Raw genomic sequence first — 15,074 nt, 5'->3', positions numbered from 1 at the left:
CATAATATATGGCTCAACAATTCCAATTTTTCAGTGTTTCATGGGCGTTTGATATCTGTTTTTAATTTTATATTGCTACACTGTTTGTTTATTTGAAATATCACTTGAATCCCTGTTTAGGAACATTGCAATTGGCTCAATTGTTTTAGGTCATAGCCTCCATTGAAGGCTTCTAGGGTTTATGTCAAGTATTCGTGTCCATGTCATAATGTAAAAGACCCTTCTTGGTGTCTATTTGTCAAGATAGAAATTTATTTTAATGTAAATTAGGTCTTCTAGGTCTCTTCCACCAACTCAACCTCAAACTGGACAAGTCGGCCTAACTGAGGGGCAAAAAATCCTATATAAAGGCAGCAACTCGACCTCATTTGGAGCACTCACTCATCAAGTTTGATCTACAACTTCTGGGTCCAGAAAAAGTGCGAAATTCAAGGGATATGAAGAAGAAGGCTAGCAAAGGAGAAGGAGGTCTCTATCAAGCACAACAAGTCAAAATTCTCTCTCTCTCTCTCTCTCTTTCGCGTGTGAAGCTGCTAAGCTGCTAGAGGGGCTGAAATTGCAATATTGAAGATGGGTCGAAATTTTGTGTTGTTGGGGGCCAAAATTTTTGGGTTGTTGTTGGGCTAAAGTTGTTGGACAAAAAGAGACTACTAAAGATTGATGAATTTAACTAAAAAGTTGACTTAGTGGAGGACAAAGGTGTGTTGGTCTAAGATCTTGGTCTATCTCATTTTGAATCTACTAGAGGAAGAGTTTTTGAGTGGGTTTTCCCCTATACAGGGGTTTTAGCCTGGCAAAGTGCCTACATCTGGTGTACTTGATTTTCATGTTTTTCTTTTGGTAATTGCTTAATGAAACTAAGATTAAAGAACACAAGAAAGATAATAAGAATTCAAAGATATCACAAGTAATTATCAACAAGAGAAAATTTTTCTGCCTTTCCGATTTTCTAACATGGTATCAGAGCTAAGGTGAAGAGGAAGGAAAAAGCGAACTAAAGTAGAAAAGGAGTTTCAAGAAAAGGGTCACAAAGAGAAGAAGATAGAAATATGTCAAACTCAATGAAGGGAGAAAACAAACTAGAGGGAGCTTCCAACTATAGGGCATGGAAAAAGAGGATAGATCTCATCCTCCAAAAAGAACAAAGTTTTAGATCTTGTTCAAGGAAAAATCAAGAAGCCTACAAATGAAGCAGAGAAAGCAAAGTTCAGAGAAACTGAAATCTTGGCTATGAACCTAATAGTGGATGGAGTTAAGGACAACCTAATTCCATACATATCCAACATAGATTCCGCTCAAGAAATGTATGAGGCTCTCTCCAAATTATTCACCATCAAGAACATTGGTCAAATAGCAAGCCTCAAGAATGAATTAAGGACTATTAAGATGATGAAAGATGATACTGTATCATCCTACTTTATAAGGATATCTAGAATCAGAGATGAACTCCAAGCAATAGATGAAGTTGTCCTAGAAAAGTGCTTGTAATTATTGTTCTTCTAGGACTACCAAAATCTTGATACTTGCAGTGCTTTTGCATCAGGACTTAACAATCGGAAGGACACTCCAACATTTGAACAAATGTGGAATGCATGCAGTCAAGAAGAAGCTCAAATATCATTAGTAATCAACAAGAAGGAGGATGAAGAAGAACACGCCTCCAATGCTTATTCTTCTCATCGCAAGAAAAAAAGAACTTTCAAGAAGTTCAAAGGACCAAAGAAGAAAGTGGACCTATCCAAGATTGCATGTTACAACTATCACAAGATGGGTCATTACAAAAATGAATGACCAGAAAATACAAGGAATAAGAAGAGAGATAGGGATCAAGCAAATGTTACCGATGAAGCTCCACCTAAGAAGAACAAGACTGAAGAATAAAAAGTCAAGGACTTATACTACTAAGTCCTCTCTCTCACATATCGCTCTTTGACTTTTATTTTAACTATTAAGTTTTGAATTGTTTTCCTTTATGTTTTGATTTCTAGAGTTTGCAGGTCTAACATGTCTTGTTAGAACTTTTTTTCCGTCAATAGTACACAGGATCCAATTAGGCTATGACTCCAACCCTTTCATGCTTCTATAGATTGGAAAGGGACATCACACACAAAAATCAGGTCATGGTCAACAGACATTTCTTCATCACTTGTTGATAGAGAAGTTTATGAGTTTGTCTACAAATCTCACCACACTATGCCCTTTGTGGGTGAAACATGTGGTTTCTCTTGGATCCTGCGAATGAAGCTTGTCTATTACATTCAACTAAATTGTGGGTATTGTGTGTGTGGATGTTCTTGTACAAAATGGTTTCATTATTTGTATAGTTGGACTCTCTTCCATAGATCCTCATCTTCAGCTATCCAAAGTGGAAACCCATGGTTTGTAGCTTGCCATATTCAAACTTGTCATTTTTTTAAAGTCCTCCGCCAACATTATGTCTCCTTTAAAAAACACAGAGCATTGACTTTAATTGAAACCAGCCTAGATCCATCTTAACTTTGGATCTACCAAGTGTTGAGAGGGATCAAATCTCTCTTCTCACCTCAAGAGATGTGATTCTCCTCGGCGCTTAGTAGATATGGAGTTAATATGGATCTAGGCTAGTAGTGTGTATGTGTATATATATATATATATATATATATATATATATATATATATATATCTTCTTACATAAGAATGCCTTTGGAAAACCATGGGTTGACAAAACCTAGAGCCCAAAAACCACCAACAGTGAATTGACTATTTTACCTCAATTTTATTTTAATTATTAATTTATCTTATTTTATTTTAGTTTTTAGTTTAATTTTTATGTAATTTGACTGAGTCAAAATGTTGACATAACAAGACAGGACAAGACATTACAACATCTCTCCCATATTGAGCTAGAGAGTATCTCTCGGCGCAATTAGGAAGATGTCCACGACACCAACTAGCCAAACTAGCCTATGAGATGGACAGGATTACATCTGATGCAACATTTCATTCTATAAGAGAAAGAAAAAATAATAGTAAGGAGTCAAGATATAGTGTGCGACAAAGAGAGCAGATAAAAAATAGTTAAGGAGACAAGATATAGTGTGGAACAAAGAGAGCATAGGTTTCATATCTAAAAACATATAACTCTGGATTGCAAATTATCTTGTCCAGGTTAATAAGAGGCAGATGAGCATCCTGAGGTCTAGTAGTCTGACACTCAAAAACATTCCAAATGATGAAAGTTATGTAATAACACTTCAAAACCTTGCATATAAGAGAGAAGCAAATAGATGGACCAGAAGTCTTGTTGCCTTTAGTCAAAACATAGATCAGTGTGATCCTCTACAGCAAATGAAATATATTGACTTGAGTAGGGTCATATTTATCCCTAGTACTCTTACACTTATTATAAGGAATGTACCATGAAGGAATTGAAATGGAAATAGAAAGCTATACAAACAAAAGGATTGAAAATGAACTTCACCTAAATGTTGCTAAGCCTCTCTTATTATGTGTTCAAGAGTTCAAGCTTGACATCTTCCTGGCTTTCACATTGTCACCAGTCCTTTTATTTTGTGGATTTGTGCTTATTAGTGCTTTCCTTAGGTGGTAGTAATTTTGGTCATGTTCCATTTTGCAAAAAGCCTTTCCAGACATCTCAGCATTCATGCCATCCCATACTGTAAATAGAACTTTGTTAGATATTCTTTAAGTTTCCTCTGATGCTATTGAAAATTGATTTCTCATCCTACAATTTCAAGCTGTGATGTTGTTGTATGTATAAACACACACAATTGAGAAAGGAAAACTATATATTTCAAAACCACAAGAGTGGTGGCCAATTCTCTTTATTTTTCGGACACCAAAATATTTATGTGTCACAAATATTTCTAAGGAAGCACTTGCCCTTAAGTCTCTCTGTGTTTTCAACTTCTAGCTATTACATCCACTTTGGTCACTATTACAATAACATTTGTGATTTATGGTATTTTTAATGATGCTGTAGCAGTGAATTCATTGAAAGATGGGTGACAACAGCAAATGGTGCACGCTTGCGCACAAAAGCTGTTGCTGGGCATCTCACATTAGATGAGCAATGTAGCTTCTGTGAAAAGGTTTGCAACTCCTTTCGTAAGAATATCTATGTTGGCTATTCTTTTATTGTAGAGTAATTTGTGATTAACATTGCATCAATGATGAACAATGATAAAGTGAACCTAACATGTTTTTTATTTTTATTTACAGGAGTCTGTGAATCAGTCCTTATCAAACCTCTTGACGTTCCCTTGGATAAAAGAACTTGTGGCTCAGGATAAATTATCTCTTCATGGTGGTTACTATGACTTTGTGGAGGGATACTTTGAACGATGGACTATTGATTGCAAGGCAGGAAAGGTTGAAAGTTTTAACCACAAAATAATCAATCATTGCCTGTGGTGCTAACTTTCATGTCTAAGGTTTCTACGATAATAATTCTCACTGCAGTAATTTCATTAAACTGAGACAAATCCACATCAACAGCAACAGGAAGAGATTACTTCAAATTATTTTCCTAAGGACAAAGCTGCCACTGTATATTCACTGCAAGGGGTATGAAAACAGGGATCTCATCAGCAGCTTCTTCTTGCTCTTGGATGTTAGGAGAGCTGCAAGTTGCAATATATTTTCTTTAGGGGTTCTCTCTTGTAATAGTCCATATTGCACTCGTGGCTTCTTTATTTCTCTTCCTTTACCTTAAATTGGTTTGGCACTCCCAAGACGCTCTCTTTTCTTTGTATTCGTATTGCTTTCAGAGATGCTTTAGCACTCCCAGTTCTAACTTTAATTTTTATAGTCACTTTGGTCATGCATTGACCGAATGTGGCCATTACTGGGCATTAATATTTGAATTTAATTGAACTAAATATATCAGGTCAAAATAAATCTATGGAAATAAATATATATTTTTTGAAAGGATTTATGTAAAGTTTGTCAAATTGCCCTGGTGTACAACAACAAAACTTAGATGTTTGGCATGCAATTACCAGGTAAAGCAATGTGACTAGATTATTTGAGTTGACAATGAAAATTGGATCGTGACCAAATGAGATTGCACACTTGAATGCAAATATATATCATGTAGGATCAATCTGAACTATAGAATAGTGAATTTTCCTTGTATGCATTCCCCCTTGTGCTAGCTGTTAAATAGCTTACATACTAGGCCTTAGAAACTTCGTGTTTTCTACCACAGATGTTCCACGAATTCATCACAGAAGTACACGAATTTCTTTCCAAATGGAGTACGCTAGCCAATATATAGTTGTTTGCATGTCCGAAAGGGTGCCTCATATGGTGACCCAACCTGTCCCCTAGGAGGCCCAACTTGGAGGACAAATATCACTTATAAAATTTCAAATTTTCTTTCAATTTTCCAAATGGGACATAATACAGTTCAGATTTTCCTTTTCACAAATAAATAATTTTTTCATGTAATTATGAAGACCGAACCTAGTTACAATATTTCCAACATCTTCCACACATATTTGGTATGAATGCAAGAAGTTGTTCGCTATAATTTCGAAAAGGAATTCTATTTTTGGAAAAGTATCCTATTTTGTAGTTCACTTTAGTTAAAAGGTGAAAGTCTTATATTTAATAGTTGAGTTTGAATTTGTATTTCGTTCATGTCTTAGACTAGGAGAACTCTTAAAAATAGATTCTTTTGACAACTATAAAGATAGCACAAGGTAGAGGCTTTCAACACACATGAGCGGTTGAGAAACTAAGAGAGAGAGAGATGAATCTGGGCAGTAGGCAGTAGTTAGTACAAATGTAGAGCAGTTTCACACAAGTGTACGAAACAATGTTGTGTAGTTGTATAGTATTCGTAAAGTTGTATAGATAGATCTGTACAGTTGTACGGATAGGCCATATAGGTTGTCCCTCATGTCGTGTAATAATTATCTGTTGGTTTTGGTTCTTTCTAGTAGTTTGTACTTTATCAAGCAAGTTGTACAAGTTCAATTTAAACTGTTTTAACTTTTTTGGTATAATGTGGTCCTGTATTTTAGGCACTGTTGCCCACTAAAATGTGGTTAACCCATAGGAGAAAACTTTTCTCCAGCTAGCTAGCCAGCAACGCTATATGATCAACGAATGATAAGATGTCAGGATCCTCTGTTTTTCATTCTGGTCAAGATTTCTTTCTCCCATTCGATATTCCTTCTTGAAGGAAGGTGGGTCATCCTTCAGTGGGTATTTTAACCATTTGTAATAATGTGCTTTTGACTTAATTTTTTGGGCATACTAATACGAAGCAACGAGTGATCTGGATGATTGACTGGTCTTTGACTTACTCTTTTTCTCTCACTTCACCTAGGAGGGAAAAAGGCACACTAGACTAGAGTCAAAGATCACCATTAGTTGGTCGCTTGGCTATGACACCCTACCTTGAAGTCATTCCCACTCAGGTGCCACCATTTTCACATACAAATATTGATTAATGGTCTACTTGGGACCTGCCATTTCCCCTTGGGGGATGGAAACAACTAATAGGGTTATCCATCTAACCATCCTTAACATAAGGAGGTAACCTATTCACAAGACTTGAACTAGTTAGATATTTGAAGGTGAGCTTTGTGTGAAGTATCATCGTATCCCTAGCATTAAATATGATCCACTATGATGGATTTATGGTTATTGTACCTAACGATTGTTGATTTTTAGTTGATCTTGAAAGGGTTTTGTCAGGTGATTACATCACAATAACGAAGGCCTCTTGAGATGATTTCCCTACTTTCTCAACAGCATAACAAAAGCAACGTTGACTTTGTTGATGCAACTTTGCTTATCCAGAGCATAGACCATGGATAATGTGCCTAATAGACCATGGATGCCCCTAGGCTAGCATTGACACTGTTTGATGGGCATCACTTATCTTGGAGATCGGATGATGATGACCATCCTTGTGATGATAGGGGAGGGCTTGTGCATCACTTTGGAGCCCTAGTGCTTGAGTGAGAGATTACCACGCCACCCCTCTTGCTCTTTGGAGGGTGATGTTGGGCACCATGGAGACGACGTCTAGGTGTGGAGGCACGCCCATGACCTAGGAGCTATATCTTGGATTATGGAGTACTCATTGGCACACATGACACCATTTTGTGGCATTTAGCTCATTTGGAGGATGATGTCATGCTTGAGGAGGGTTTTCTCCCACATGTGTGGGCATATATGACATTTTTGTTATGTTTATGAGCTAGGAGGTTGGCTTGTAACCTCTATCTTGTGGAACACTCAAAGTAAATGTGTGAATTAGGTATTTTCTTGTATCTTAAGTAATAATGTGGGAGTTAGGTCTCATATAAATAGAGACTCCATTAATTTTCATTTCATCATCACAAATTGAATTATTTTCCTCTCTAAGAGAGTGCGAGTCAGTTTTTTTGCTACTATGAGAAAGATGTGATCTTTTTGTGATGCAGTTTTCTCGTGGATGAAATTTTTGCATGGAGGCATTGTTTTGGGATTGAAAGAAGTGCCTTTTGTGGAGAATTTTGTAAGTTTATTTTCTTATAATTGATATTTTGCATGTTGAATGTTTAAAGTAGGGTTTCTATTATGACATGATGAAATGCTTAATTATTGCTAAAATCTTGCTTCATTATTGCATGTGAGATTGTTCTCTCCAAGGCCTATAGGGAAACTTTTAATGTGTGGACCCTATATTTAATTTATCCTCTCACAAGAGCAATAGATGGGGTTTTAAAAGTGGATGCCCTAGGCATTCCCCCTTACTCCGATTTCTTTCCATTGAATTTTTGTCGTAAAGGCTCATTAAAACTTGGTAGGATAAGGCACTAATCTTGAGTGTGTTTATCATCCATAAAATTGATTAAAATTTACTTCCTTTTTCTTTCTCCTATATGGCTAGGGCAACCACTAGGGTTTCTAGGGTAGATTTATGCATAAAAGTGAAGTTTGAGTGGATGTTTGTGGTTCATAATTTAGGAATTGCATATATAAATTGTTTAAAGGAAAAACTTAGCATACCACATGGTATATTCTGTTGATTTTGGGTAGCATCGGATGTGCTCTAGCTCGGAAATTTTGTGGAGGGGCTATAATACATAAGATTTCCAAGACCTAGAAATTGTTTGGAGAAATTCTGCTTGCATTGTGAGTTATTAAAATAATTAATATTTTTAATGGGTTCCTAAATCTAAACTTAGGAAAATAAAAATATTAATGGGTATTAATAAAAATATGGGTGAGAAGCCTCTAAGAGGCGAAGATCAAGTCTATTTTAACCTTAACAGTTGATTAGGGACTTAATCTCGGCCGTTGATTCACAGGAAAAGTATAAGAGGAGGCTTGAGGGTCATTTGGAGATGAACCAAGTTATCAAATCAGTTCGATCCTTCTGGAGCGTGGTTTGCTGAGAACATCGAACTAGTGATTTGAGTTGCAGTGAGAGGGGCAGAAGCAGAGATTTGGATTGGAAAGGAATTCTGAGCCAAAGAGTATCAGGGAGAGAGGCAGCGCAGAGGCCTAAGCAACCCAGGAAGGGGCTCACGCAGTGCTGGCGCAATCCAAGAGGCTCTCTTGCAGTGGCAGTGCAGGATATTCGTTAGAAGTTCGAGATTTTGTTGGAGAAGCGAGGTTCCGAGTCGGGAGGGCTAAACAACAATCTTACAATGTGATTAATCCGAAAGGCTATTCTCTACATCATGGATCACAAAATTCTGAGATCTAACAGTCTTCCTCCAGCAAATCAATCCAGCATAAGGGGTGACACAGTCCCCTAGAGGCAAGACGCTGGCCCAAGTAGTGATTGCAATGGGATTTCGTAGTGTTTGTTGGAGTTAAGCCACTCAATGGATCAGTTGTGACTTGGAGAACGAGGTAAACCCTCATATGTATTTCTTGCTGTCGTTATTTCTTTGAAAGGTTACCTGATGTGAGAGGCAACCTATTGTACTCAGATTCTGCTTGCTTAGTAATACAAACCATCTTACTACTGCACTGGTTTTCCCGCTTTGGATTTTTTTCGGGGATGTGTTGTCCAAAAATAATAGTGTCCATTGTGTGTTTGTCTCATCTATTGTTTCAGTTTATGATCTGTATGTTAGTGTAGTCTGCAGTTGTGTTTTTCATCATTGTTTATAATTAAATAACTTGTTGAATGAAATAATAAGTAGGAGATGATGAACCAGTAACTGCAGTAGGATTTCTGTTTGTAGAGATTCAGAAATTTTCACATGGTATCAAAGCATTGAGATCATAAGATACTAAAGTCATCAGCTGGGAGATCCAGCAAATCTGTTACAGAGAGGCAGCTGTCCCGAGTGACAACGTTGTTGCAGAGGCAGAGACATAGAGGGAGAGTGATGGAGTGCAGAAGAGGTGACGCAGAGGCTCACATAGTGCCTGCGTCAACATTCTGAGCCAGGTGAGGGTGATGCAGTAGCTGGGAGGATCCCACACATTAATTGCGTCAGCTATATCGGCTAGTGCAGAAGCAGAGGGGTAGATTAGGCTCATGCAGAGCCATGTCATCTTTCTGAGCGATGAAGGAGTGCCGCATTGGTCAGGAGGAGTTGATCTAGCTCACGTAATGACTGCGCAGAGCCTAAGGAGCTTAGATTCTTTAGTCGTTGGGGCAGAAGGAGCAGTGCAGATTCAATCTGTGGTGTTGGTGGGACGTTGTTGTTGTTGTTTCAGAACAATGTCTGTGGAGATGAAACTAAGGTAGAGGGAGTCATTACCTTAACAGATTTCTTGCCAAAAGAAATCTAGGTCCGGGTTGCTGAGCAACAACAAAGGAGGATTGGAGAAGGGGTGATTTGACATTCTTTGGCAGGAGGATTTTCGTGAAGGAAATTAGGACTCAAAGGGAGTCTAGAAGAAACTTATTCCTTAGAGGATTTCTACCGCCAAAGAAATCCAGATCCAAGTCTTGCTGGGGCAACAACGAGAGAGGGAGAAGAGAACTTGTTCTATACTTGTTTGAGCAGAGATGGAAGTCAATGGATTGAGGGATCAGGATCGATTGGATGGAGCATCCAACTTTGTCATCTGGAAGTCTAGGATCCTGGCAGTCTTGGGTAAGAATCACATCAAGGGTTATGCCTTAAAAGTGGTGGTTGTACCGGTCAATGCTGATCCTCTTAAGAAATACGAGGAGGCTCAAGCGAAGGTGAAGTGCATGATCTTGGATGGGGTCAAGGATCATGTGATCCCACATATTGCTAAAAAGGAAACAACAAGGGAAATGTGGGAGGCCTTGACCACCTTGTATGAGGGAACTTTCGTTGAACGAAAGATGTTGCTTGAGAACTAGCTGAGACAGTATCAAATGCAAAAGGGAGAAGAAATTGATCCCTTCTTTCTTAGGTTGCAAGGGATTCGAGATTAGCTAACTTTTGTGGGGTCTACACCAAATCCTGAGTTCATGGTCAGGACTGCCCTAAATGCAGTCACTGAACACTGGGAGACGTTTGTCCAGAGCATCTTAGGTAGGGCTTCTCTCCCCAGTTGGGAGGAGATGTGGGAAGCTCTTCGAAAAGAAGAGATCAGGCTGTTAACCAAGGCAGGAAGTCGCGGTAAAGGAGTCAGAGTCAAGAAGGAGGAGGAGGAGGATGTAGCTCTCGCATCAATGAGACAACCAGGGCAGCAGAAGAGGAAAAATAAAGACAACCAAAGTTAGATGCTTCAGGTTTGGGGAACTAGGACATTTCGCCACTCAGTGCTCTCGAAAGAAGGGCAAGGAAGAGAAGTCTGACTCGACGGCTGCTCCAGCAAAAGCTGATAAGGAGGATGATGACAAGGATTGTGCCATGAATGCTCATGCACCTCTCGAGAAGAGGTGCGGCGATATTGAGTTGTAGTCGGGAGGACTACATAGGGGCAGGATCTTTGAGGTGCCCAAACTCTTGGATCACATACGACTATGGGAGCCCTTAACGGCAGTCGCAGAATGACGGGAGTTAGTTGGTGTGAGGGATGATGGAGCAACAATGGCAGAGTTAGAGTGCCATAGTCTGAAGCAGCGTAGTGGAGGTTGCAGCAGTGGAGAGGCACAAAGAAGATTGCAACAACGTAGTAGCAATAGAGGGTCATCACAGATTAGCAGTAGAGGTAGCTTCAACATCACGAGGCATCCAGACTGACCATCATGTCAACTTTTGGGTGGATTTTCAGTTGCTTACTTCTTAGCAACTGAGTTGCAGTGCAATAGTTAGTAGTGGCAGTGTTATGGGCAACATGATGTAGCATATTGAGAGGGAGTTGTAGTATAGATGCAATAGTGGTAGTGGTAGTGTCATGGGTAGCAGTACAGTGGATGAAGGGTAGAAGGCCAAGCATCAACAACACAAAGGACCGATGTTGTGGATCAGTGTAATGTTTTTATTGAGAAGTATTGCTAGAGCACATTCCTCGCTAAGAGGGAGTGTTGATTTTGGGTAGCACAAAATGTGCTATAGCTCCAAAATTTTATGGAGGGGCTAGAATAAATAAGATCTCCAAGACCTAGAAATCATTTGGAGAAATTCCACCCAGATTGTGAGTTATTAAAATAATTAATATTTTTAATGGGTTCCTAAGTCTAAACTTAGGAAAATAAAAATATTAATGGGTATTAATAAAAATATGGGTGAGAAGCTTTTAAGAGGCAAGGATCAAGTCTGTTTTAATCTTAGTTGTTGATTAGGGACTTAATCTCGGTTGTTGATTCATCAACAGGAAAAGTATAAGAGGAGGATTGAGGGTTAGTTGGAGATACACCAAGTGATCAAATCAGTTCGATTTTTTTGGGGTGTGGTTCGCTGAGAAAATCAAACTAGTGATCTGAGTTGGAGTGAGAGGGGAAGAAATAGAGATTTGGATTGGAAAGGAGTTCTGAGCCAAAGAGTACCAGACAGAGAGGCAACAATAGCATCAAAGAGGTAGCGCAAAGGCCTACGCAGCCCAGGAAGGGGCTCATGTAATGCTGACACAAGTGAAGAGGGTCTCTTGTAGTGGTAGTGCAAGATATTCGTCATAAGTTCGAGATTTTGTTGGAGAAGTGAGATCTTGAGCCAGGGAGGTTGAACAACAGTCTTCCTCCAGCAAATCCATCCAGCAGAAGGGGTGACGCAGTCTCCTAGAGGCAAGACGTTGGCCCAAGCAGTGATTGCGATGGGATTTCACAGTGTTTTCCAGAGTTAGGCCACTCAGTGGATCAGTTGTGACTTGGAGAACGAGGTAAATCCTCGTATGTATTTCTTGTTGCCAATATTTCTCTGAAAGGTTAGCTGGTGTGAGAGACAACCTGATGTACTCAGATTTTTCTCGCTTAATAATACAAACCCTCTATCTGTTGCACCGATTTTCTCGCATTGGGTTTTTCCGGGGACATGTTGTCCAAAAATAATGGTGTCCCTTGTGTGTTTGTCTCATACATTGTTTTAGTTTATGATCTGTATGTTAGTGTAGTTTGCAATTGTGTTTTTCATCATTATTTATAATTAAATAACTTGTTGAATGAAATAACAAGTAGGAGATGATAAACCAGTAATTGCAGTAGGATTTTTGTTTGTAGAGATTCAAAATTTTTCACATAGTCCTCTTAAATAGGGCTGATGTCACTCTCTTTCTCGTCGTTTATGCATACCTAACAACCATAGAATTAGCTTCCCTATTCTAACCTTAGTCTCTATTGGAAGGTTTTGATTCTTTGTTGTTAAATCTCATTCTAAGACATAGAAACCCTCATCATTGTGTATCATCCAAGCCCTAACTTATAGCAGCCTATTTCATGGCCTAGGAATAGAGTATTCGAATGCTAGTATAGAATACTTAGGCCATATTTGGCCTTGTTGGTACTCTACCTAGTAATAGACCTTTAACTCCTCACCTTGAGCCCGAGTATTAGAGTATCTTTCTAGGTGATTAGGGAAACCTCCCTTGTGGTTCTAATCCACCAAAGAGCAGGGGAAAGGTTGCTAAGGTGACAATGGAAACCCTTTCTCTAGTTTCCATAAGGTCTGGCCCCACCCAGTGAGGCTTTGCACCGAGCCTATTAGATTTTGCTGCAACAAGCACCATGTGCAGGTTTCCTTGTAAGATTCTTAAAGGAATGGAAATTTTATTTGAAGGAGTAATTACCCATGTGTGAGAAATTAAATTTTATTTTATGGTTGTTTAATTTCTAGGTATTATATGATCGAAGCTATGGTTTGAAATTTAATTTCAATTAATTAAATCCAACAATTTACTTATTTGATTGATATCATAAGGAAATTAATGGCAAGGTTTAAAATTTTCACAAGCACTGGCTGATGCAATTGGTTTCTGGCCATTTTGGTTTGGTTCAGGGCATTTGACCATTTTTGGCCAATTTTGTATCGAACTAGTTGGTTTTGTGTTGAAATCAGCAGACTTCGTAAGGACTTGGCCTTAAATCACTAAACCACTACAAAAATATTTTGATGATATGAAGTTATTTGTTGGAGTATGATTCTTTAGACTATAAAGGCCATTTGGAGCAGCTTTGTTAATATATTTTTGTTTAGAGATGGATTGTAGTCGACTTTATTATGGTTATATGCACCCCTACTTCCTATATACATGAGAAGCTTTGCACATATGTTTATAATGGTTTGAATTCATATGTTTGGACATGAATATATATTTATTTTTTCTTTCAAAATTTGAATATTTGTATATTTTTTGGTTGGTCAAATTTTTCCCTCCTTTTTTTAGCTCAAGTTTTTGAAGTTGACTAGTTCAATGACTGGTCTGGTTTGATGATCGACCTAATTCGATCACTAATTCGGTTCTCATAACATTGATGCAACCATGCCCGTGAAAATTTAGTACACATGTCCCTTATGTATTTATTTTATTAGGGTTCCGGAAAATAGGTTACATTCGAGATCAAGCAAGCTTGGGCTCTATGTGGTGGTTCGTACCCCTCTTTTTAGCTACCTATAGATATTTTTTTGCATTTTTCATTAGATGTTGATGAGCAAGACAAATTAGTGACATGGATCAACCTTCTTTGATGATCTGGTTGCATTTTAATTTTGGGCACTTATATGTTTCCCAAGGGAGTTCACGTTATTTGAGGCACTTCGTGCATATTAAGGCATTAGTCACTCTTGAAGCATTTCTGGGTTTTTATGGACACTTGGACACCTCTTGTGCATGTCACATGAAATATTCTTGAGCATTGTCCTAGTTGTCACTTAATGAGTTGAATTATCCTATTTTGAGGTCTAATTTACACCTACAACACACTTCACAACAATATGGGGTAGTTTGGATGATTTGGATGATGTGTCACCCTCTTAATGCACCTTAGATGATGTGGAGTCATGGGCATGGCTTGGAGAAAACATCTTGAAGAACACGTGGGTTGGAATAAGAATTAAATGCATTATATTTTATGTCGCTTAGTTGTATAGGGGTTTTATGATTCAAATTTTGACTTAAAATGTCGTTTGCATGCATCATTGACGTACCTTGAGCCACATTGTGACCTTGGGCTCATTTGGAGAATAACTTGGCGTTGCTTAACCATCATTTGACCTAATTTATGGAGTTGTTATGATGATGCTTCCCCTTGATGGGATCTTCACGAGGTTGTTGTACTAAAAGGGGAAAGACCTTTGTAATGTCCCCAACTAGAATATACTCGCAAAAAAATATATTTCTTTTAAGCATTTTTGAAAACTCTTTTCAAGTAATTATTTTCTTCAAATATTTTGGTATAAAAATAATGAGAAGCCTTACTCCATGAAATTTTAATAAATGGGATTCATCATAATAAATACCAATTGTCTTAGCCAATTTTTATTTAACTAGATCAAGAAATTAAATGAAATGATTATTTCTAGAACCTATAAACTGCTTCAACAATCAGTAAACTCAACTTGCACAAGGAAGAATATGGCCTCCTCAGTGATTCAACCCTCCAAGGAAGAACTCAACTTTCAAACAAAGGCTTGGACATCCCTTTTATTAATTTGGTCTTCGTAATGAAAGAACTCAGCCTCTGCAAATAACTCAACCCCCAAGAATGAAGAAATATGCCTTCACACTTTATTTAGTTGCTACCATGAGGTGGAATA

General features: G+C 38.2%; 1 protein-coding gene across 2 annotated transcripts in view; it reads left to right on the top strand.

Moving 5' to 3' along the window:
- Positions 1 to 4,929, top strand: part of LOC149237930 (carbonic anhydrase 2-like) — a 192,251-nt gene extending 187,322 nt beyond the window's left edge. Inside the window, exons 8-9 of one of the 2 annotated variants that reach the window (XM_089372849.1) lie at positions 3,983 to 4,091; positions 4,222 to 4,929. In XM_089372849.1, coding sequence (XP_089228975.1) covers positions 3,983 to 4,091; positions 4,222 to 4,419 — 307 coding nt within the window. In that variant the 3' untranslated portion in view covers positions 4,420 to 4,929. The remainder of the gene's footprint in view (positions 1 to 3,982; positions 4,092 to 4,221) is intronic. The other variant, XM_089372850.1, reaches the window with a different exon arrangement.
- The last annotated feature ends 10,145 nt before the right edge of the window (positions 4,930 to 15,074 follow it).

Source organism: Pinus tabuliformis, chromosome 8, assembly GCF_031772625.1.
Source record: "Pinus tabuliformis cultivar Carrire ecotype Pingquan chromosome 8, CPIR1, whole genome shotgun sequence".
NCBI lineage: Eukaryota > Viridiplantae > Streptophyta > Pinopsida > Pinales > Pinaceae > Pinus > Pinus tabuliformis.
The sequence above is the reverse complement of the archived record's forward strand: the minus strand, read 5'-3'. Positions and strand labels throughout refer to the sequence as shown.